Consider the following 24,896-nt stretch of genomic DNA (forward strand, 5'->3'; position numbering starts at 1 on the left):
AAGCCGAGCCCGCAGGCACCCCCTTCCCGCAGGAAAGTTAAAGTGATGCCGGCGGAGCCCCGAGCGGGAGGAGCGCGCTGCCGGTCTGCTGTCCTGGGATAGCGAGTTCGGCACGGGACGTGTCCCCGCCGGGACCGGGCCCTTCCCCGGTGACAGAAATAGCTGCCGGGAGCGGCGGCGTCGCACGTGGGAGCAGAGAAGCAGGTGCAGAAGCAAGGCTCACCACAGTTCTGGAGAGCGTGTCCTGTGAGGAGCGGCTCAGGGAGCTGGGGTGTTCAGCCTGGAGAGGAGGAGGCTCGGGGGGACCTTATCGCTCTCTACAGCCACGGGGAAGGAGAGTATAGCCGGGTGGGGATTGGCCTCTCCTCCCAGGCAACAAGTGACAGGACAAGAGGACACAGTCTTAAACGGCATCAAGGGACCTTTAGATTGGACATTAGGAAGAATTTGTTCACTGTGAAAGTGATTAGACATTGGAATGGACTGTCCAGAGTGGTGTTGGAGTCACTGTCCCTGGAGGTGCTGAAGGAGAGACTGGACGTGGTACTGCATCCCATGGTCTGCTTGACAAGGTGGTGTTCAGTCATAGGTTGGAGCTCGATGATCTCAGAGGTCTTCTCCAAGCTCAATGATTCTATGAATTTTTTGCAAGTGAGGAATATAGAAACTTTGGATTTCACATTTCTCTTCTTCCCTTGAACCCCATATTCTTTCAGGGTAGTGTAAATGGAATTCTTAGCATGTTACCAAGTTTAATTCGGTTCTTGACTAGATTGGAATGCTCTAGTGGGTCTAGTGGTGCTTCATTAGCTCAGGTACAGCACTGCAGCAATAAGGTTTTCGGGGCCATTTTTGGGAGCCAACTGGAAGTGGAATTGGAACTTGGAGTTAGGAAGCTGTAGAAGCAGTACATGGAATTAATTTCTTCAGTCTTGAATCTGTCAAAGGTACATTGATTTTACACTGCAATTTAGACTGTTAGATCTTTTATTGAGAACTTATGTTGTGTAGACTTGTGATTCTCTTAACAAAGATTGAAATATTGCAAAATTACTGCAGTTCTGGGTGCTTTGTTTTTCGTAAGTCATCTGTATGTGCATCAAGTATTGTCACTTTGTAGATCTCCCCTGACTTTAACCTTTCCTGGAAACATGGAACTTCATAATCCTGCCTGGATCTGGTGCCTCCCATGTTCTTAGCATATCTTGCTGTTTCAGTGGCTGGTTGGGTCGGAGTGTTTGTGCCTTGTGTAGCTGTGAAATTTTAAAGACCTTGTTCAGCAATTGTTGCTGGTGGAACTTAGCCTGAGTAGACTGGCTGGTAGCTGGGAGTTCAGATGTGAGGTTCTGGTCAGATACTGTGGACACTTGTGGACTAGCAGGAGCATAGGGCTGCCTGTCTTGTTCCTGGTGCCTTGGAAGTGATGCCCTTACCTGCCTAGTGCCTTGCAGGGTGCCTGCTCTGCCCCACTGTGGGGTGTTTGTGTGCAGCTTCCTCTGGGAGCTAAACTTCTCTTTGTCAGTCACAACACACGGATGTAGCTTCAAGAGAAGCATCATGCTGCCACCAGACTGCCATTCATTTTTTGGCACTGCAAGAACGTGTAATTTCTCCTTTTGCTTAAACCCAGCAAAAGTCTGGATCTGTTCCTTCGAGCAGAGGCAATGATGCTGCTGTATCTCGCTTACTCAGATTTCTTTTGCTGGGAACAAATTTGCCATTGACCCTCCTCACTGACAGAGGGTTATGACTGAACTGTTGGTCTGGAAGAAACTTCCAAGGCTGATGAAAATCAACAGTGATCCTTCCTGTGCAGTGACTGGTATAGGGAATCTTACGTGTGGTTGTAGTGCATTGCAGAGAATCATTGGGCTTTTCTTTTGGATCATTTTCCCAGCTGTGTTGGTGTCATTAAAATATGTTGCGTGTTCTCTATCTGCTTGTGTTTCACCAGGTTGATTGTTCATTGAGAGGAAAAGAGTTATAGATTTTTCTGCCACTGAGAACCAAGACAGTCTGATTTTGAACAATGATGTGGCAGACTACTTGTTCCTGTGCTTTGAATTTCTTCATGTAATGTTAAAAGAAATCTAATTTTCTGTGCTCACAGGCAGTCTAAATCTTTAGCTTTGAGCCCTTCCTTTCTTCCCTCAGTCAGAGCTTATCTTCAGTAGAGGAAGAATGGAGGTATATATTAACTGTTGCAATGCTAAGTGTAGAATATGTGTTTGTTAAAAATTACCAGGAATGATTGGAAGACTTGTAGCTATGACATTGGAATGGAGTTAAAAAGTAGAGATATCTTGTTTGCTGCCAGAGTCATGTTGTGCCAACACTTGCATGGATTCCTTCTTATATGTAGATATCTCCTCTGCATTTTTCCACTTTTCTTCCACTGGGAGGTTTTTGAGAGGTTCTAGGAAGTATGGCTTAATCTTAAGTAGGATCCTTGCGGAAGATGGGATATGGAATCCAGGAACCATCTCTGACATGGCTGGATATGTTGGCTGGGAAGACATCAGGAGGTCTCTCCTCTCTGTGCATTAGCTTAGGATGCTCCTGTTGCTCAGTTTAACATGAACTCAGCAGAAACTTCTGATGCTGTTTGACTCTACTCTGTGGCTGCCTTGCAATACTCATAACCAACTTTTGGTTGAATTTGTGGTTATCTCGCTGCCTCTGATTTCCTGGATACTTCTTCTTTCTGCCAAATCATGACTTTAGCCTCCTGGCTGCTAAGGACAAATCAAGAAAAGCAGTGATGGCTGTTCTTTTCTCAGGTAGATACATGCCCTCATTTCCAGTCCTTTCCCCATGCTGTTTTTCTGTTTTTCCTCTGGTGGAGGAGATTATGGCCAGAACTGCAATGTAGGGGACAGGAACTGGTGTCCCTGACAGGATCTTCAGCATCTCAGTGGAGAGAGGAGAGAGTTGGTGGTAGGAACCTCCGTGTGTAGGTTCTAAACATGCCTGGAAGAAGAGGGGTCGGGAGAGGTGGCTGATCAAGCAGCAGTAGGGACTGGTGGTCCCACTGCTGAGATTTATGTCTCTTCAGGCACTTTTAAACTGAGTGATGGACATTGATCTGTGTCACTTCAAGTCAGCTAAGAGCTGAGTTGATACTGATGCTGTTACTGTCCTTGACATCTGAGGATATAGTGAGCTTTTAGCCAGAAGCACTTACCTGTTCAGGTAGATTTCAGTGGGAAATGTCATGTCTTAGGAAGACTCTGAATGAGTCTTGGCTGCCTTAAGTTAAAATTTAGTATTGCAAGCCCCAGAATCTTAGTTGAATCACAGTATTTTGTCTTGCAGGCAGGATGTGGATGCAGAACAGGCATAAATGCTGGGCTTCAGGCTTCTGCTGCAGTTGTAGTGTGTTCTGTTTGGCTGTGTGTGTATTTGTTTTCTCAGTGTTGCAGCCATGGAAAGTGAGAAAAGTAGGAGGGAATGCAGAAAGAGCAATTAAGGAATGTGTTGTGCTTTGTAGTGTTACAGTAGCATGCAGCACAGGCTCAGTTATAGCCACGGCTGCACTGCACATCCTGTTACCTGAGAGTTCGAATAGGGGAATGCTCAGGTGTCCTTTGTACAAAACAGTTATGGCCTGGCAGAGTGTTCAGCTAAACAAAGTGGCCTGGGGCCTGCACAGCAGTTATTTGTACTTGCAGAGGTGGCAGCTTCTTTGTCCTCCTAGGAGTATTCAAGAAGTCCTGAGAGATACTCCAGTGACCATCTGTCTTCTGCTTTGTTTAATGGAGAAGCTGTTGCTCATGACAATTTGATCTTTGTCCTGAAATTCATACTTTTCCTCAAAGAGCTTCAGAGCACCAGAATGATGTGATTTAGTATTTGGTCCAGGTCTCTGCAGTGCACATGGACCACCCTGACAAAATCACACCATTTATTTAATAAAACCTTTTTATGGGTTTGATTTGCAGCAGCACAGAGCTAGTTCCCTTTAATGTCTGTAATATTGCATTTACACAGAGGGAGCACGGTCCATCTCTCTCAGTGTTGCCAAAAGGATGCTGCTGAGCCCAGATTACATCTCAGTTCATGCAAGACCAAGGCCATGGGAGTCTGGTTACTGAACATATGGTTTCTAGGCTGGCTGGCTCTGCTGGTGTGGGACTCTTTAGGAAACAGTGACATGTTGTTCCTTGCACTTTCATCCAGCTAGACAAGCCAGGGTCCAGTGCAGAACAAGTTCTGATGCAGGAGCTGATGGCAAAGAGCAGTGTGAAGCAGAGTCCTCCGTGTGAGAAACCTGAGTGCAGAGGAGGGCAGCAACCAAAACCATGTAGGGACAGTGGCACTGGAGCTCAATATTGAGAAGGAATCTGGAGGGATTGACAGGAAAATCTTTAAAACTAGCTATTTAGATCTGTGCTAAGTGAACCAGCAACATCTCAGAGTTTATTCTTCCAGAAGTTTCAACAAATTTAAATTGACAAGATGAGTTAGTAGGGGCTCAGTGCTGTGCGTTACTGATCTCAGTAACTATTCTAAAACTAGATTTACTATTCCATGGGCTTGCAGCCTAAGGTACTGCAATATTAAGAGTTGTCTTGCTCAGTAGGGTGCCTCAATTAAGTAGAGATTTGAGCAGAAGAGGCAGTTACTTCAGTGACTGCCAGGTACAGTGGGTTGAGTTAAAAACTAAGAATGGTGAGTGATGGCAGTGTAAGACAAAGTGCCCTCAGCTCTTTAATGCTATTTCTTATGCAAAAGGCTTGACTGTCAAGACTTTTGGATGTCTGGATTGTGCCTGTAACTTCTTTAGTTCCAAAATAATCTCATGGTCAAAAAAGCTTAGCATTGATATGGACAATTTGTGGAATTTGGGAACCACTGACTTATTCTAACTGTTGTATTTGGGAAGAAAGTGGGAATTTTCATCATAAAGTAAAGTATAACTGAAAAAACTAAGAGGATGGGGAGGTGGGGTGAAGGGTATTTCAGTGAATAACAAAAAACTGCAGCAAGGGCAACAGGTGACATGTGAAGAGCCGGGAAATTATGAAGAGAGTAGAAAAGATTGTCTGGTAAACTTCGTTATAAAGTGTGATAAATTCAAATTAGAAAAGCCCTTTTTTGGTTTCCTAGTGAAAAGAAAATGGATAATTCAGGATTACAACCAATTTTGGAATTGACAAATTCCCTTTCAAGTCTAAAAACGTGATTACTGCAGTATGTCTTCATTATCCTAATTATGTTCTGCTGTGATTTGAAAAAAAAAAGAACAAAACCTTTTTATTTTGCTCATATTGGCAATTCAGAAATTTTTGTTTTCAAATTTAGATTTTGCTTTCCTCCCACTGTCCTGAGTCCAGCAAACAAAATATAAAGTAGTTCATAAAGATTTGAAAGTCTTTTAGAGTACTAAGACATGGTGTGCTGTGGGTTTTTACAATTGGCAAGTTATTTTGTGTTGAAGAGATACAGCCCACTGAGCACTGCTGTCATCTTTGTTTTGTTTTCATCTTTTACAGACATTAAAAAATTGTTATAAGATGTTGGGAAGTGTTTTGGGTCAAGGCTGAATGTGGTGTGGGCTACAGTTTGGGGTGTCTTTTGTACGGCTGCCAGCAGTGCTGGGAAACTGCAGCTTATACCCCAAAGGCCCTTCCACTTCAGTGTTTGTGGAGCAGAGTAATTACTTCTCATTTGTAGCTAGGCTGTGGTCGGATGCTGTTCATTTGCCTCATGGTTGTAAAGCAGGTTCCTTCTTAAAGCTCCCTATGTGGTTCCACCGTGCTTCCCAATTGGAAATCTACCTGTTCCTGTGGCTTAATGTGATGTGTGTATGCACAGTGCACACAAAGGTGTTGCTCCATAAGCAGCTGAGCTAGTGAACCTGTATTTCTTAAGGATTTGTGCCCTCCTGCTCCTCAGCCAATCCTTCTTTCCTGGTTTTTTGCTGTATCCATCTCATCCTTTAGCAGAACTGCTAATTTGCTTTCATTCTGTCTCTATCCCAAGCCCAAAGCAACTCACTGCTGTACTATTTTGAATTCTTTCCCCTTTTCCTTAATTAAAGCTGAATCAGATACTGCTTGCTCTGAATGTTTCGAGACTTTTTGTGGAGAGGCTAAACAGAAGAAGTTGCTGCTAAGTGACATATTCTGCCTCAGTGGAGGCATTGCTTGCATTCTCTAGTTCTGATTTTCATGAAAGGTGTAGAAATGCAAAGTAAGGCTGGATTGCTTTGTCCAGTTTGATTGGCATTGACTGTAGGGCAATGTTTTTGTATAAGCCTCATTTCCATAAGAAACCAGGGGAAAAATGCTTTAGGAATAAATTAAGAAAACTTGCTTTGAATGCATATTTTTAGACTTGTTAGTCTTATATATATTTAGACAGGTAAAATTAATGTTAAAATTAAACAACAATTTTGAGTGTTTTGAAGCAGTGTGTTTTACAACACCCCCCAAAATTAGGCTGATAGTTTAGCATGATTAATCATGTAACAACTGTTTAATTTCAACCTACAAAGAAGAAGTGTGCTCATTTCACGTAAATGTCCTTTTTACCTTCCACTTTTGTGTCAGTATAACTTACAGACTGTGGCTAGACTTGGTTTTCTGCTTATTGTAGCAGCTAATCTGGTTAAATTCTTTTGGAAATAGGGGAATCTAGCCAAATCATTTTTACATTTGGCAGGGGGGGTTCATTGGTTTTTGGGATTTATATATATATATATAATTTTTTTTGTTGTTATTTTGTGGGTTTTTTAAGTCTTGTAAAAAACATTAATTTTGAGAAATTTCCATCTTTGGGGTGAGGAAAACAATGTTCTGGATACAGTGGACTGTTAACTACCAACTGGAAAAAGAAAAAAACTGCTGTTTTTCTTAAATAGTATTTTTGTTGTTATTGGGGCAACAGATTAAATGATGGAACAGGAAAAGCCCTTTTCATAATAGATGAAGCTTTTATGATCAGTGTTATTTTTTATCATATAATTAGTGAAAGGAAGTCAGTATTTAACAGATGAAAACAGCCTAGGCTTTAGACTGCTGTTTTCTTGAATTTTATTTTGGTGTTTGTCAAAAACAGATTATTTATTTTGAAATTTAATGGTGAAGATGCATTTTTTAAATGGCCTTATCTCAGTGGCATTGTTTCAAGTACTTTCCAAAGTACTTTTTGGTTTCAGTTTACCTGTATAATGTAAATAATACAATGTCAATAAAAGCGCATAAATATGGGAAGAGAAGACAATGGAGAAAACAAGTCATATTTGTCAAATGAAATTCAAACTTTGCTCTTCATCACCTGGGTTGTAATTTTATCATTTGCTTCCAGTTTTTTTACATAGGTAGGAAGGCCTATTGTTAAATATAAGCTTTATTTGTTCAAGTTTTGCTGCTGCAAAATGACTTTCAGGAGTTGGTGACACCTGTGTCTGGATTTCTCTATGAAGTAGTCAGTACCTGTGCAAAATTTATGCTTTCTAAAAAGGGACTGGGGGTGAGCAGGGAAAAGCCCATGTGGTTATTTAGGAGTGACAGAGTTGAAATTACCATGAAAGGATAACTATACAGATCTTTTTCCTTTGTTGCAGGAACTGAAAAATCCTCTTTAAAAGGTGCACTGCTGTGGAAACTGTTACTGCCTGTAGAAAAATGGACATGTTGCAGATACTACCTAAAACCACAGAGCGCTTGGAATGTGACTACTGCAGCTTCAGGGGAACTGACTATGAAAACATACAAATTCATATGGGTACCGTTCACCCAGAGTATTGTGATGAAATGGATGCTGCTGGCTTGGGCAAACTTATATTTTATCAAAAAAGTGCAAAACTGTTTCACTGCCATAAATGTTTCTTTACAAGCAAGATGTATTGCAACGTATATTATCACATCAAAGCACAGCATGCAGCACCTGAGAAGTGGAACGAAGAGCAGAAAGAGCAACAGATAGAAGGCGATTCAGATTCGTCCAAGAAAAGTGTCACGTTGGAACCACAGAAACCTACCCTTTCCCCTGAGTCAGGCAAACCCGCCCTTTCTCCTGAACTCCCCAAATCAGAACCTGTTGTTTCCCCCAAGCTTCAGAAATCATCTGTGTCCCCAGAGCCCCAGAAGTCTGCTCAGGTGACTTCCCCAGAGCCAGAGAAGTCAGTCCAGACTGTGTCCCCAGATCCAGAAAAGTCAGCCCAGGCCACATCTCCCGATCCAGAGAAGTTAGTCTCCTCTGTGTCTCCTGACCCACAGAAGCCATCTCCTGCTGTGTCTCCTGACCCACAGAAGCCATCTCCTGTCGTGTCTCCTGACCCACAGAAGCCATCTCCTGCTGTGTCCCCCGACCCACAGAAGCGAGCCCCAGCCGTGTCACCAGAGCCCCGTCGGCACTCCCCGGCAACGTCTCCAGAGCCCCGCCGGCATTCCCCCGCCATATCACCTGAGCCCCGGCGCCATTCTCCTGCTGTGTCTCCAGAGCCCCGCAGATACTCCCCAGCTGTGTCACCAGAGCCAAAGAAACCTCCTCCAGCAGTGTCCCCTGAGCCACGGAGGTACACCCCAGCCGTGTCTCCTGAGCCACGCAGGCATCCCTCTCAAATGCGTCGGCCTGCTTCTGCTTCTTCTCCTGAGAGCCGGAGGCCCGCTTCTGCGGTTTCACCGGAGTCATGGAGACCTGGTCCAACTGTTTCTCCTGAGCCCTGGAGGGCTTCACCTCATGAAGTGCAGAAGTCTTCCACAGTTTCTCCCTGGGCTTCAAAGCCTGCCATGTCGGTGTCCGTAGAATCCCGGAGGTCTGCCCCTGAGTCCCGAAGGCCTGGTTCGGTTGTGTTGCCAGAACCTAGGAGGCTCGTTTCTGATTCGTGTAAGTCTACGTCCTTTTCTGAGTCCCAGAAGTCTACTCTTGTTTCTTCTGAGCCCTGGAAACCCCTCTCATCTGTTTACCCTGAAGGCTGGAAACCTGTTCTGTCCCCTGACACATGGAAGCATTCTCCCCCTGTTTCTCCTGAGCTTCGAAAGTCTGGTCACACTGTTTCCTCTGACTCTTGGAAACCTTCTTTCTTTCCTGAGGTCCGTAAGCCCGGTGTTTCAGTGTCTCCTGAATCTTGGAAACTCTCTGAGTCACGGAAATCTATGTATTTTTCTGAAACTCAGAAATCCACCTCAGCTGCTTCATCTGAGATTCAGAAACGGGCTCATTTCCCTGAACCTCGGAAAAGAGCGTTGTTCCCAGAGACTCGTAAATCTAATCCTACTGCCTCTACTGATGTCCAGAAACGTGCTGTCTTTTCTGAGCCCCAGAATCAGATGTCTACTTCTGCTGTTTCTACTGAAGGTCAAAAACAAGCTCTGTGTTCTGAAGGCCAAAAATCCGCTCTTGTTTCTTCTGAAGTCCAGAAGCATACCCTGTTTTCTGAAGCCCAAAAACACACTTCCATTTCCTCTGAAGTTCAGGAGTCTACTTCCTTTCTAGAGTCTCAGAAATCCACATCTCCTGAAGTTCAGAAACATGGCCTCTTTACTGAGTCCCAGAAACCTACTCCTGTTTCTCCCGAGACACTCAAGCAAGCTGTTTTCACAGACTGCCAGAAATCTGCTGTTTCCCCTGATGTTCAAAAGCATGCTGTATTTTCTGAGATGCAGAAGCCTGCTGCTGCTCTATCCTCTGATGTCCAGAGACATGCTGAAACTACTGTACCTTCTGAAATCCAGAAGAACATCCTGTTTTCCGAGCCTCACAAGTCTGTTTCGGGCTTTTTCTCTGAGCCCCAAACACCTAGTGAGTCTGGTGAGAGTGACTTTCTCTCTCACAGTTTAGATGATCAGAAACCACTGGATGATTTATTCTCACAGGATGAACAGTCAATATTAGCCAAAGAATCACCTGAACACATGTTATATTCATGCCCAAAAAAGAAGCTCAAGAAGGAAAACCAGGAGAACTCAGATTCTGAACTAAATAGCAGTGAGTGTGGAAAACCAGTGGTGGACTCAATGGAGATAAAGGAACAAGAATCCAACAGTGACCAAGAGCAGTATGATATGGAGTCATCTGATTACAGCAAAGAGAGCAAAATGGATGTAACTACTCCTGCACAGCCACAGTGTGTGCTTCAGTTTACTGAAGAGAAAGAGGCTTTCATCTCTGAGGAAGAAATAGCAAAATACATGAAGCGTGGCAAGGGAAAGTATTACTGCAAAATTTGTTGCTGTCGTGCAATGAAAAAAGGTGCTGTCTTGCACCATTTAGTTAACAAGCATAATGTTCAAAGCCCATACAAATGTAAAATATGTGGCAAAGCTTTTCTCTTGGAGTCTCTTCTTAAAAATCATGTTGCTGCTCATGGTCAAAGTCTGTTGAAGTGTCCCCGTTGTAATTTTGAATCAAATTTTCCCCGAGGCTTTAAGAAACATTTAACCCATTGCCAAAGCCGTCATAGTGATGATACACCTAAAAAACACTTGGACAGCCTTGAACCACTTGAAGAACAAATTTAATCTGTTTTTTTTTCCTTGTGCTAGAAAAGCTGAATTTATGAAGTGTTTTCAAAAGTGTTACTGTATGTTAACCGAGTAGTTTAGCTGATCTGACAAGTCAGAAGATGCATGGTTTATTGTACTATGTTTAACTTGTCTTATAGCTGTATTACTGAAAAGATTTACTTTTAAAAGTAATTTTAAATGCGTGTTCATGTCTTTGTATTACCCATCAGTAGAGTCATATTTTATTTTTCAGATGTACTATGTTTTTGAAACCAAAATGGATACAAACTAGTTTTGTAAAGATTTGTAAAACATATAGGCAATTAAGGACTGGAGTGGCAAGCAATCTGTATTTTCCTGTGAAGACAACTTCTTTTTTCACATTTGTTAAATGTTGTATTTTTAAAAATGTTTTTATCAAGTTCTCAAATCAAATTCTCACTAAATTGAATGTTAATGAGCGAGAATATGAGGAACTACCAATATTCCTGGAATGATTCTGCCCTGAGGTTGTAATTGAGTGTATAGACATTTGCTGGAAATTTATTGCACTCAGTTCTCTGACTTGTCTCAGATTTAGAAGCATCAAGGTACTTATTTTGTGATTCTGTATTTTGGCCATGTTTTAATCATTTACTAATATACATTAAATTGATAGATTAACGTCAGACTATGTATAGCTCAACACTTTCTCTTGATGATCCAGATGTTTGTAATGTCAGACAACCCCTAAATTTCCTGTATTTGGTGAAATGTTATGCTTTAATGTTTTAACAATAAAAAGAAACCCAACCTGGTGTTGGCCGTAATATTTTTGTTCAAGTCAAGAAGGAAACCTTTGTGTTCAACATAGTATCTTTTAAGTATCTTTGGCAACAAGAGATGCAAAGTTACCTAGGAGGTCTGCTTTGGAAGCTTCAACTTCACAGTCATCAGCCTCAGTCATCACTCAGCAAGGTTAGTCTAAATTCCCATCTCTTTCAGAATAACATGGAAATGTAAAGATATAAATGAAAAACAAGGAAAACAAGGGGGGAAAAAGGAAAACAAGAATTTATGCGCTGTTATTTAGGATGCTGGCCTTTGTGTGATTTGTATATTATTTGTTAAAAACACGTAAGTATTTTATAATTCAGAAGGAATGTAGATTTTTTGTGGAGGCAGCAGAAGGAAGAAGTGCATCTCCAGCTGAATTATGCCTAGACAAGCTGTTTTAAATATGGGTTTAGGATATGAAGGTGTTAGTGTTAAATTAATAATAAAAAAGTCTCCAAGTGTAATCTTCCACCAAAGAGCTTCAGATTGGTTTGATTGAAGCTTGTATTTTTATCTTTGTTGTCTTTTATGAGGATTTCTGTAAGGAAGGTCAGAGATATTTAAAGCTCTACACTCAGGTGACTTCTTAGTGCTGTTTATTAAGTGAAAGAGTTGCCTTCCTACCACGTCTGTATGAATAATTCAAATGCATTGTGTAACTTACTGTGTATGTTCTGTGGCTCCAGTTCAGTGTAGAAAGAGTGGCATTAACTAAAAGCCAGTAAAAGTGACTCATTCAGGACAGCACAGAATCATACAGTCATTCTTTACTTCCCAGGTGTTAGAAAATATTATTTCTTGCAATGGCAAATATTTAATAATGAAAGTCAGCACAGTGAAATGATTTCCTGACTTTGCAGCATGTCTTCATTATGCTTGGGTGTAATACTCACAATATTCAACTTTCAGGTTCTCTAACTTTTTAAAGGCTGTTACATTAATAGATCATACATATGACTGAGAAAGTGCTTCTATATGAACTTTTAGGCAGTTCCCTATCCTTGGAGAGGAACCTCTTCTGTGTACTCTTGGAAGGACACTGGTTTCAGTCCTTTTTGTGAAGAATGCTCAAGGGAAAGTACAAAAGGGAAACAATAAAGAAACATCAGATGTTGTTACAGAAGGATGTTAGCTGTGGCCACATGTGCAATACAAACTTGCCTGCATCTTTCTATGGCAAAAAGTGGTTGGTTTTATGGAATGCTCAGTCGTGTTTTTAAAGTGCATTTTCACCAGCTTTCATTCAATCAAACTAAAATTAGTCTGCAGAGAACTTGGAGGTGTTTGTTAGAAAAGGCCGTTTTTGTCTCAGGTTACAACTTCATTTGAGATTTGGGGAGAGATTCTTGCAAGAATTACTAGTTTCAGTAATATTTTATCTTCAGCATAGCTAAGAGTGTCTGAGTGGCTGTCTTGGTATATCAGTATGTTGCTTATTTCTAGATCAGAGAAATCATATGGAATGTAACCATTAGAATATGAACACAAATAACATTATTGGTACTGTTTGGTCTTAATGAGTAAATTAATTGTGTAAAAACACCCCTGAAGACCATTTAGGATTCAATGTTTTAAAATAAGAATTCTGTGCTTCACAATTGTCTATTCTGAGAAAGATTCTATCAAAGTATTACATTTTAGTATTAAAATTTAGTAGAAGTCAAGTCAAAGGAATTCTTGCTAATTTGTATTGTCTGGCATACTTGACCAGGTATTTTTTCTGAGCTGTACAATCAAAAGAGTAGGTTTGCTTTCTTTCTTTCTTTGGGCAGAAGGGGCAGTGAGTTCATATGGGCTTATGGTAACCCTAAACCTGCACCCTCAATCACAGACATGCTGGCTGAGTTGCTTATTGATAATGTCTCAACAACTCAGTTGCATTATTTCCTCACATCTGCCTCTTATCTGTCAGTTGTCTGCTGGGTTGGTTTTTTTTGTTGGTTTTTTTTCTGCCTTTCTACCTTTTTTCTCTTTCTTACTGAATGCTCAGGCAAGATTTTTCTTATACCTCGTGAAAGTGTGCCCCAGCCACAAGTGCTAACCCCCAACAAAATGGATAAACTGTGTTTGTGTACCTAGTGTTTCATTAACTGAGCTAAGCCTTGGTGTTGTAGTTGAGAATTGCTGTTCTGTTGAAGCTGCAGGGTAGCCCTCATTGTACCTAGACACTCCATGACTGCAGCAGAGGTTTGTGCAGGTATCAAAACCAGATGTCCTGATTCCCTGTCTCAAATGCTTATACTAATATTGACTCATCAAAGTGTACAACCTTCTGAAACCCAAAACCTCAAACTCAAAGTTTAAGTGAAACTCAGTAGAAAAGCAGGCATTTATTCCCAGAGGCTTCCTCCAGTGCTGCAAGAGAAAAAATTAAAAACAGTTGTTCTGCTCTTTGTACACTCAGCTTTTAGTTTTAGTCCTTATTCTTCTTCCACGCACAGCGTTAAAACTTGAAACATATTGAGGAAAAACAGCTTTTAAATACCTCCCAAACCTCCTGCATTTTAAAAGTAAAAATAAAAATAAATTCTTTAAACCCAGTGGGGAAAATTAAATGCTTGCATTAAGAAAAAGGTACCTAACATCAGTATATGTCATCCTGACTTTGCAGAAGACTGAAAGTTTTATCAGTTACAGTATCCATGCTCTGTACTTCCAGTTAGCAGTAGTCAGATGTTCACAGACACAGGAGGGTGAAGTTTCTGGCAGCTTCTCACAGAAGATCCCCCTCTTCCCATAGGCCCCCACTACCCAAGCCTGGCCACACAAAGCCAATACTTACTGCTGCATTAGTGGAGAAAACCTGAGCAAAGTAGGACTGTAACCAAGTGGGGTGAGTGGATTGGTGGCTGCAGGCACACAGAAATCTGATGTATGCAGTGCACATTTGTCTTTTCTTCACCAGCAAGGTCTCCCTCACCTCTCTGTTTAGTCAAAGGGTGGAAGTAGTGGAAGAACTACCATCAGAGAGGGTTGAGTCAGAGTGACTCAAAAGAACTCAACTCATACACATCTGTGGCACCCTAGGGGTGGTATCCAGGGTGCTGTAAGAATTGGCTGACACCAATGACTATTGTATATTATCTTTGATGGAGTTTGGGAAAACTTCCCTGTCATTGGAGAAGAACAAATGCTTCACCCATGTTCAAAAAAGTACAGAAAGATGGTCCAGATTTCCCTCATGGCAAATATTTAATTTCTGTAGTTCTGATAAAAAATGATGAAAACATATTAAAGGTGAATACTTTGGTCATTCTATAAATGGCATTCTATAAATGCCTGATTCTAAGGACAGAGTCTTTCTGAAATTAAAGGAAAGCAGGAGGATGTGCGTTGAAGAAATCTTAAAGCTACTTCTGTTTTCTCTCATTCTGCAGTTTCCAAACATGTAACATTATAAGGACTCATCCATGCAGTTGCTACAGACCTGAATTGGTTCAGTGATACCCCATGCTGTTTTATTTTGGAGGGGAGCTGGTAATGACCAAATGAAGAATTTGGATAAAATCAGCTCTGCAGTTGAAATGATGTCTCAGCATGTCATTAACACATACTGGTAGAGCAACCTCACAGATGGGACAGAAGCTTTTTACATGAGGACCATATGTGCACTAAAGAGATAATGTAATGACCTTTCTATTGTGCTTTGGCTTTAGGGGTTACTGCTCTCAGCTGCCTGACTCCTTTTGTCTGTGCTCTCTTCCTTAGCCCCTTTTGGTTGAACTGTTCACCTGTGTGATTTCTAAAGCAGAAATTAGTCTCTTAAAATGTCTTGACTATATATTTTTTTTTCAAAACCAGCATGATTTCTAAATGACTACATTTATGGTTAAATGAAACATCCCACTATGGTGTAAATGGGGTGTTAGCATCCAAAAGGGGCAAAAAAAGTCATGTGGGGGTGAATGGTAGGTAGTAATTACATATGTCTTAGCAAAAGAGCATGCACATAGTAGGGAAAATTTCTTCACCAAAAGGAGTGTCAAGCCAGACAGGCTAGAGTAGGCAGCTCAGGGAGTGACCATCCTGGAGGTGTTTGAAAGACATGTAGATGTGGCACCGGATATGCTTTAGTGCTGGGGCTTGCAGTGCTGCATTAACAGTTGGACTTGATGAACTAAGAGACCTTCCCAACCTAAAGAGTTCTGTGATTCTGTGATTCTACATGTGGCCTGTGTGGACCAAAATATTCCTGTTTGAATGAGTCCTTCATTACATGTCACTTCAGGCTCCTTCCAAGGCCCTGCCACTGAGCACTCTGAGACTTGTGTCAGCTGAGCCACAAACCTCACTGTTAAATGAAACGCTTTCTACCTTACTGTGAAGCAAATCAATGTGTATTAGAATGTTAAATGGTTTTCCTAAAGTATTTTGCTGCATAAATCAATTGTTTATGTAGGAATTATACCCAATGAACTGTGAAATATTGTTTTCCTCTAGTTTCCAGGTGCTCAGTACCCAAGCTACTGTCCATGAAGTCTCTTCCTCTGTACTCTGAAACAAGTGTCTTTGTTTCAAAGTCAGCATTAAAAAATTGACAGTATGGAATATTAATTTCACCTAAAAAAATAATTGCTGTGGCTAAAGGCCAGTTGGAGTTGACACAAACAAACCCTTAAACAAAGGAAATGTTCCTGATATGCATATGAGAGAAATACACATTGGGCAGAAAGGGATGTGTGTGCAAATACAGCATGGCTTTTACTAGTATCACTTGTTCACATGCAAGAGATTGTTTTGTTACAGCTTTTTCTCATATCTAACTACCCGAAGATTTCACAACTTAAATAATTTTCAGAGCTGGAAACCAAACAGACTTTACCCCCTTTGGACTGTGCTGATCTCCAGGGTGTTCACAGTGACTATAGGAGTGCAAAGTGTCAGAAAATATTAGTGTGGAAATTCTCATTGATGTGTTGCAGATTTGATGTACATTTTAATCTGCACAAGAGGAATTATGGCTTCTCATTGAACTGTAATATACAGACTTCTATAATTCATTTTCAACTAATTCAGTGTGGATGTTATATTTTAAATGATTCTATGCTCTGACATTGCTGTTTGTTTGCTAGATCCTGTTGTTATTTTTTTAGTCTCCCTATTATCTGATTCTTTTAATTTGCTCTGGAACCAGCAACACATTTCTTGATTAGGCAGTACCCCTGTTGAAGGTGCAAAGAAATCTGTCTGAGGATCAAGTGTATCAGCCATTTTTTATTTTTTGGTCCCTTGCCCAGAGAAGTTGGAGATGCCCCATCTCTGGAAATGTTCAAGACCAGCTGGTCTAGTGGAAGGTGTCCCTGCCCACGGCAGAAAGTTTGTAACTAGAGGATTTGTAACTAGAGGATTTTTAAGGCCCCTTCCAACCCAAACCATTCAGTGATGGTACGATTCTGTGCTACATCAGGAGCGCAGAAATTTCATTGTTCTCTGCCTCCCAGAGCCCACTTTGGTAAAGTTGTCATTAGAGGGAGCCACAGAGCAATTTATGAGCAGATCAGCTTTAAACATGCTAAGTACACGCACACACACACAAATAGTAATAATAATAGTAATAATAAGAAGAATAGTAATAATAATAGTAATAGCAACAACAACAACAACAACAATAATAATAATAATAATAATGCTACACACACGATTGGTTCAGAAATGGCTCTGAGCTTTTGTCCTTATTGTAGTGAATTAATTTTGGCCCTCCTATGACTGATTTCCTCGCCACTGTATCCTGAGTATTTTGTTTTAAAGCACTTGTTTGTTTTCTTTGACACCCCTCCCTGCTGTGCAGTATTCCCACTCACTCAGCACATGCATTATTTACAAAGGTGCTGAAAACATTTATGTAATCACCAAAAAATGACCTCTCTTTTGTTCTTTAGGCCACTACTCCTCTCCTCTAGGTAAGAAAAAGCTCTGAGGGAATTTCAGAGGAGCTCTGCTCTTCCCATGGAGGCGTTGGCGTGCTGGGCTGTGCTCAGGGCCCCCCATGCCAGCCTGTTGTGCCCAGGACCCGTGCTGGGCATGAGCTCTCTAAGTGCAAAGGGGATTTCAGCTGGTGCACACACAGAGAGACAGCCTGTGCCTGACAAGGGGGTTAAAGATCTCAGACCTGTTGACTGCCAGAAGATGAGGGGATGAAGCAGGGCCACAAGCACTCACCTCAAGTCTTGCTCACAGCAGCTGCAGCTCCCACTGCTTTTGTGGAAGACCCCAGCAGAGTTTCTCAGCCAAGGTTCGCGCTGAGAAGGACACACAGAAATCACACAGTGATTCAGTCACGCAGAAATGCACTGGAGGGAACTAGTGAGATGGAAAAGAGAAGAAATGTGAGAAACCACATTTAGATCCAGGTTAAACTCTCCCAGGTTTGAGCAGAGAGAGGTCAGTTTCCAAGTAAGAAATCTGAACATATGAATCCAGGTGTAGCTGGTGGTGTCATAGGAACTCTGCCTGCAAGGCAGTGGTGGCATGACTGGGTTTAGTAGAAGTGTTTCCACTTCCAGCACTCACAGCATTTATTTGTTATTGATGCACAGCAAGACAATGACTGTCTTGCTGTCACCGTGCTGGTGACATATTTATTTATTTATTTATTTTTTATATCTTATCTAATATTAAATTAGATATAAGGGAGAAGTTAGTTACTGTGAAGGTGGTGAGGCACTGGAACAGCTTGCTCGGAAAATTTGTGGATGCACCATCCCTGGATTCGTTCCAGGCCAGGTTGGATGGATCTTTGAGCAACCTGGTTTAGTGGAAGGTGTCTGTGGCAGGGGGCATGAGATCATCTTTGAGGTCCTTTCCAAACAATTCTGTGATTCTCTATTACATCCTGTTACATGTGCTTTGAGGCATTGCCTTCAGATGCAGCCTGCCTATCTGCAGTCATATTTCCCTTTGAAATCCCCGGGAATTTTGCCTGAGTAAGGCTGTGCACAACTTATCTTACAGAGGAAAAAGCAGTTTGCAGGTACAAAATAAAAACAAGCCCTGAAACGTCTGTCCTTCATCATTTTGCATTGACTTGCTGTGGTCTGGGCCATCTCCAGCATTTTTTCCTCTCTGCTTTCATTACTCCAGGCAATAATGAAGCTGAATAAGTGAAATGACAAACTTGGCCTTGACATGGTCAAAATGTTGCTGAAATGGGGAAAAATACAAACATACTGCCTTGGCCATGGGAACCTTACTGCTTCATTTATGGTAAAAAAATACCAGAAATCCTTAATTCCCTCAATTCCATAATCGATTTCAGACTTCTTTGGCACAAATCCACTCTTAGGTGTTGCAAAAAGCATCAGAGACAAAAAAGTCAGAAGACTTTCATAATTTGATTTTTCCATCCTGTCAGTGAGAATTTTTTTTAATTTTAACTTCCTACTAAAGCAACAGAAGTAAAGTTGTAGGGATGTCTTAATAGCATTGAAATGATCACCAGGAATGATCACATCACTTGCAAGCAAATGCTCCTTTTGACAAATGGTCTCGCACTGTAAGATGAACTGACAAAGTAAGATAAATGGTCTTAGGCAGGATTGTTGGCATAGCCTTCGTTGTGGTTTTGAAGCAGCAAGGAAGGATTCAAATACCTACATGTTTACAACAGAATCAGAGCTATTTATCTAAACTGGTTTATGTCGGCACAGTTATGTGCGAACAGCTGAAGTGAAGACTCCAGTTTTGCTGATAAATAACAGAAAATGAACCCACCGCCCCTGGCTTTTGCAGCATAGTTCACATTGCTTTGCAGCAGCTGCAGGATGGGATTTTTACATTTTGTGTAAACAAACAGATATGATCCCAGCACAGGGCAGGGCTCCTGCCAGGCTCTGGAGCAGCAGCTCTGCAGCCTCCTGGCCAAGGGAAAGCAGGCACTGGAGCCTTTGATGGCTGTTGGCCTGGGCTGTATCCTACCCAGATTTCTTAAAACTGGCTATTTTATTGTTTGGCTATGAACTCATTGCTGACTAGATGGAAGTGGGTTTGTTTAATTAAAAAAAGAAAAAAAGAAAACAAAGGCCAACAAATTGAGTTAAAACGATGTGGTTTATGGCAGAAAATGCCAAAGTTAATTATGGTTACCATCTGTTTCATCAAAACCTTTATTTGCTTTGGATACCTCTATTTTCAGGTCAGGGCTGGTTTTAATATCTTTCTCAAATTTATTCCAGTGACGAGGCACTTTAAAATTAAATTACCTTATTCTCTGTAACCCTGAGGAGAGTGGTGATGTCTGCACTGACCTTATGGTGCTATTTCTTGTAAAGAAAATATTGCTGTGGCTTTAATCACTGCAAGCTTTGCCCTGCAAGCAGAAAGCTTGTATAGCTGTTCCCAGGGATTTATTAAAGGAGATATCTGTGTTTCTGTGGGAGACATATTGCAAACATGAATGACATTCTTCTCCCCAGTATCTCCTTTCCACTCCCTGACCATGATTTAATTTCTGATAAATCAATTCTCAAAAAAACCATGAAGAATTCACCTCTCCTCATGGTAGCTCTGCACACACCTCATTGCTAAGAGCTGTGTCACAATGTATGAGTCAGCTACCTTGGGAGCCTTGCAATACACTTGACTTGCAAGGCAGGGTCTGGAGGAGCTCAGTGACTGGGCATTGCGTGAGCTTCTGCCCCATGAATTGGTTGCAACACGAGGTCATTTATAGCAGGCTCCTGCTCTACTGCTGGGCTGCCTGCAGTCCCTAGGGAATGCTAGCATGTACACCACTTCTTGACTGGTTTCCAGGAGGCTTGTGAGGTATTTGAAATCAATGTTATGTATTACTATCAGCAAATAGAAGAGGCCAGGCTGTTGCTTAGGTGATAGAAGAAAGGTGCCACTGAAGCTGGCATCAGAAAAATGGCAAAGTACAATAATTTCTTTTAACAGCACATCTGTCTTATTATATATACATTCCCCAAAACATTCATTTCTCTGGCAAAGGTATCACTGACCAAACGATTGTAATTCCTAAGGCTCAAAGCAACACATGGACTCATGTGTGCTAAATCCTATGAATTCAAGGAAAATTCAATGGAGGATCTGCTTCTAGAAGGAAAAATTCTTTACCCTGCCTCCTTCAAAGAGAAACAAAAACATCCTTTACTATTCTTAGTTAGAGGACTGCACTGCTGCTACCATTCTACATAGTGAAATGACAATTCCTTGAAAATCTTGCTCCTCTTACGTCTCTTATAAATACTAACCTAATGGGAGTGATAGGGAATTAGGCAATAAGATTAGAAGGAGAGATTGTTCCTGAATCAGTCCACTAGGATTAACCAGGCTTTGTTCCATGGCAACTTAGCTAAGAATAATCATGACTGCAAATAGTGCTGTTCCAGTTTCTTGGGTGGAGTGCTGAGTGAAATTGCCAGTCTCCAAATGCAATTGTTAATGTGTTTGGCTGTTCTTAAATGTCACTGTGGCTGTACTTCAGCAATTCAGTTAGAATTGGTTTTGCCATCACATGTGATGCATAAGGAATTCAAACCCCTGCAGGCAAGCTGAGTTCACAAGGTCCTTGTATTTTCAGATTATTTCTGGTGGGACATGATTTCTGGCATTCACAGTTGAGGCTGACAGCATTGACTCTGCCGAGAGTCACTGGTTGTACACGAGGTATGAAAGGAATATGTGGGAGATGTGGGCTGGGGAAGTCAGGCTGGCACATTGGTGGGTCCTGGTGATAAACCAGTTCTCAAGAATGTGGATCTCAGGTGGAGGAGAAATTCAAAACACCTCTGTTCATCCATGCTGCAGGACACACACAGCCAAGCCTTGTTGTGGGAGCAGCTGAGCTGAAGGGCAGTGTCACCTCTGAGCAGCTTGATTACATTGATTGTGTCTAGGAAGAATCTTGAGAATTTTTTAATTGTAAGTCTTGAATTGCTTTATATTACTTTTTTTTATTTTCCTCCTTTATAGTCCCCTACCTCACACTGAAACACATTTTTATTTTAAAAGCATCAGCCTGTCTCTTTCTGCTTGGAAAATATGGTGCTTTCTTAATACCCCAATTTAAATTGGCATGAATCATTTCTACGTATTTGATTATGGTGTCATAATAATTTAAACAAAGATGATGAGAGTGAATTTAATCACTTCACTGCAGGCAACACCAAACTTACTCAGGGTTCAGGTAACATTAATTTGTGTACTCAAAACCACTTCAAGATACTCTGGTAGGAAAAAACCCACCATATTTATTGGCTTATGTTTTAATGTGTGTTTCCAAACAGTCACTTATTTCTCCTAAAACCAGCCAAGGCCCTAGAAGAAGGTGGGTTCAGGGACATCCCTGCTTCTCAAGTAACTCTTTTTAAGGGTACTCACTGGGGTAAATCTGTGCCCTTGGGGCACTCTCCAGCCTCTCCTGCCCACAGCTATTACCAGGTTTGTTGATCCAAGAGTCTCAGCTCTTCTGGGCACCCTGCAGCCTCTGTCTACGGTGAGTCTGGCTGATGCCAAGAGCAGATGACATCTCATTTATCTTTAATTGTTTGGCCTGAGCCTGTCACCCAGGTTCCTCCAGCTGGAGGCATGTGGTGGGTACCAGCAGGGAATGGCTCAGGGGCTCTTGTGACAGCTTTGGGGATGGAGGAGCTGCCTCCCACCACAGACTCTACCTCTCCTCCCCTGGCTGCAGACAGGACACAGGCGTCCAGCCAAGACCTGACCCAAATGTGTAAGAAAGGAAGGGAGAGGATTGACAGTCGAGTCATCCAAACACAAATTCACTGAAACAAAACACTGTTTATTCCTCTGAAGGGAGGTGAAGAGCAGAAGACAGGATGAGGAGAGTGAAGCCCGTGCATACATTCCCGCATTAACTGCAGGTTTTAGTTGGGCTGCTCTCATTCTTGAGTTCAAGGTCACCCTTTATTGTGGGTGTTTCACCCAGGTGGTGTTGACAGTTCCCTTTACACACACACACAGATGCACACACCCTCCACCTGGCTTCTTTGGTAGATCAGCACCTTTCTACTTTGGGTCTCCTCTCTTGTCCTAGCTCCAGATCTGGGTTCTCACCAGCCAGACACTCACCAGGGCATTCCCCATCTCACTGCTGTTTGGCAATGGGCTTATAGTATTGGCTGAACCCCACCTTGCCTTGCCATCATTGCCTTTCCCAATTTTTTTCCCCCTCCAATTACTTGCTTCTGATTTAACTCCTTACAACCAAGTGAATAATGGCAAACTCATAAAAATTACAGCATCTTTACAATATAATATTCATCCCTGTTACATTTAAGACATGGTGCTTAAACTCTTCATCATACAGTTTCATTTAAGGTAATTCTGGACTCTGCTTACTTTTAAAATAGACATAAAAAATGTACATATGGTTTGTGTTTGTGGTTATGTACAGCCCTGTGTGCCTTTGGAAGAAAACACCTACAAATCTTGTGGAGATATGACAGATATATTCTGTGGGGCAGGTAATTTGGAAACACATATGCAAGATTGCAGAAAGCCCATCCCACTGATGGCAGACTTCAGGCTTGAGGAGATTATCCATTCAATGCACCAGGCACAGGCATAGTTTACAACAAAGGGCCCATCCCATCTGAGCCATGTCATGGGCACTGTGGTTTGCTGAAAGAGTTGTGCATGTGTGCTCATGCTACTGAAATTCCCATCTGCCACCCAATTTTCTTGTCCTGGTGGAAGCCTCGTTGTGTGCCATACTTTTGCCATGAGGAGGAGAGCTCATTGCTCACCAGCTGTGTTTTGATTCCTCTTGCTGCCCCTGCTCTGTCCTTGGGTATGTACATCTCAGGTTGTCTGCCAAATCACTCAGCTGAGGTTGAAACACTCTTCAAGACACTGGGTTAGGAAATATTTATGCAGGAACAACAAACAAGAAAATGTGGCCTCTGTGTTGTCCTTTGGCTTGGAGCTATAATTAGATGTGTCAGCAGGAGAGGGGAGCAGATGCTGTGCAGGCCAGTGCTGGCGCACAGGCTCCAGGGCCAGCTGAAGCCATGAGAGGGCTGTGCCTCCAGCACACAGCCCTGGGCAGCTCACACTCACAGCATCGGGGTAAGGCTGCAGTGTGTGTGACAAAGTACCCTCCATGCCCTCCATCTGCCCTGAGCAGGAGGTAGGACAGTCCTTGTGCCATTTACCAAGTGCATTTTTTGATCTTCAGTCCCATTTAAAAAGAGAAAAAAACAGAGAAAAATAACACTCCCCCTTCCCTGAATGATAATAATTAATTCAATGCTCTGTGCTTTTTTGCCAAGCTCATAAAGTACACCTCCTTTTTAACGCTTTGCAGGAAAATGCTGATCTATTTTTCAGAACTGATTTTATCTGTATATATTGTTGTTTAATATCCTGTGAATGTTTGGCTAAATTTTAATAAAGCAGCCAGAATGCACCACCATGGGAATTCTATCAAAATCCTCCTGAGGAAAATAGTATTCATCCCAAGGGATGTGTCATAGGTCAAACAAAAGCTGTCATACCACCTCCTTATTTTGAAAGCACCCATCCTCTCAACTTTTATTTGCAACCAATATAAAAAAAACTTTTTGTCAGCAATTTGTCTTTTTGTTTATATGCTGGTGTGCTAACTAATTATTACAATTCCACACAGTGCTAATCTTGCCATAATGGTATTTCTAGTATGACAACTTTCATCTGCTGACTAAACAAGCACAGTCTTGCCTTTTCTCAGCATGGCCATGAGTCAAAACCAAATCACTGGCAATTGAGGATCTTAGGGCTCGCCTGCACATGGTTTTTCCGTGAGTGCAATTAGACAAGTTCAAGTCAAAGCAATGCATCCCCCAAGCATGGGTGAAACTGCATTCCTGTTAAAGTCAGCACAGCTTGTCTGAATCAATTCAGTGTAACAAAGAGTCCATGTTAGAATAACTGCTCTGGAGTGCATGGACTGGCTGTCCTGCCCTGGCTGAGTATCACAACATCCACCACTGTGCCAGCGCTCCCAGAACATTTTTTTCTGACAATATAAGTGTGACATTTTAGAAAGAGTTCTTAGGACAAGAAATTGGACATCATGCCATTCACCAAAAATGTGAGACTTTTCCTTCTGCCTCCTTTCAGGTCTGGGAATTAAGAGCTTGGGCTCTGAGGCTACAGTTGGTTATAGGGAGCAACACCACACAGGGAACTTTTGTTAATCTCACACCAAATAACTGGGTGCACCTTTGCCACTTACCTCAGGGCAGCAAATATTCTTCTGACACAGAAGCTCATGCAAGGGGCTCACCATGCAGAAACCTCACCACAGGACCAGACTGAGGGTAGTTGTCCTTTACCCCATGTTGTACTGTGCATGACACATCTTCTGTGGCATGGGAGTTTTCTTTGTTCCTTTTCTCTTTTTTTTCTTTTCTTTCTTTTTTTAAAGCCTGACTACCATGTGCTGATGGTGCAGGTACACAATGTGTTTGCTTTGGCAGTGAAAGCAGCTGAATAATTTCCCACTTCTTCCCCCAGCCCAGCTGTTCACCCTGTTCCTCTTGGTTGTGCTGACTGTTTGCATATGGGGAGGACAAGCCAGGACAGAGAAATAACAATGTTAAAAAGTAACTTTCAACAAAAAATCCCCAGCATTCACAGTTGCAAGGAGGACACTGACTTGTGATT

At 41.9% G+C, this 24,896-nt stretch overlaps 1 protein-coding gene across 1 annotated transcript; it reads left to right on the forward strand.

The window, feature by feature from the left end:
* The first annotated feature begins 157 nt into the window (after positions 1–157).
* CHAMP1 (chromosome alignment maintaining phosphoprotein 1) lies at positions 158–11,251 on the forward strand. Its single transcript, XM_005419977.2, has 2 exons — positions 158–204; positions 7,571–11,251. Exon 2 carries the CDS (start codon positions 7,632–7,634, stop codon positions 10,467–10,469), a length of 2,838 nt encoding a protein of 945 aa, XP_005420034.1. The 5' UTR covers positions 158–204; positions 7,571–7,631; the 3' UTR covers positions 10,470–11,251.
* The last annotated feature ends 13,645 nt before the right edge of the window (positions 11,252–24,896 follow it).

Source organism: Geospiza fortis, unplaced genomic scaffold (genome assembly GCF_000277835.1).
Source record: "Geospiza fortis unplaced genomic scaffold, GeoFor_1.0 scaffold192, whole genome shotgun sequence".
NCBI classification, from domain to species: Eukaryota; Metazoa; Chordata; class Aves; order Passeriformes; family Thraupidae; genus Geospiza; species Geospiza fortis.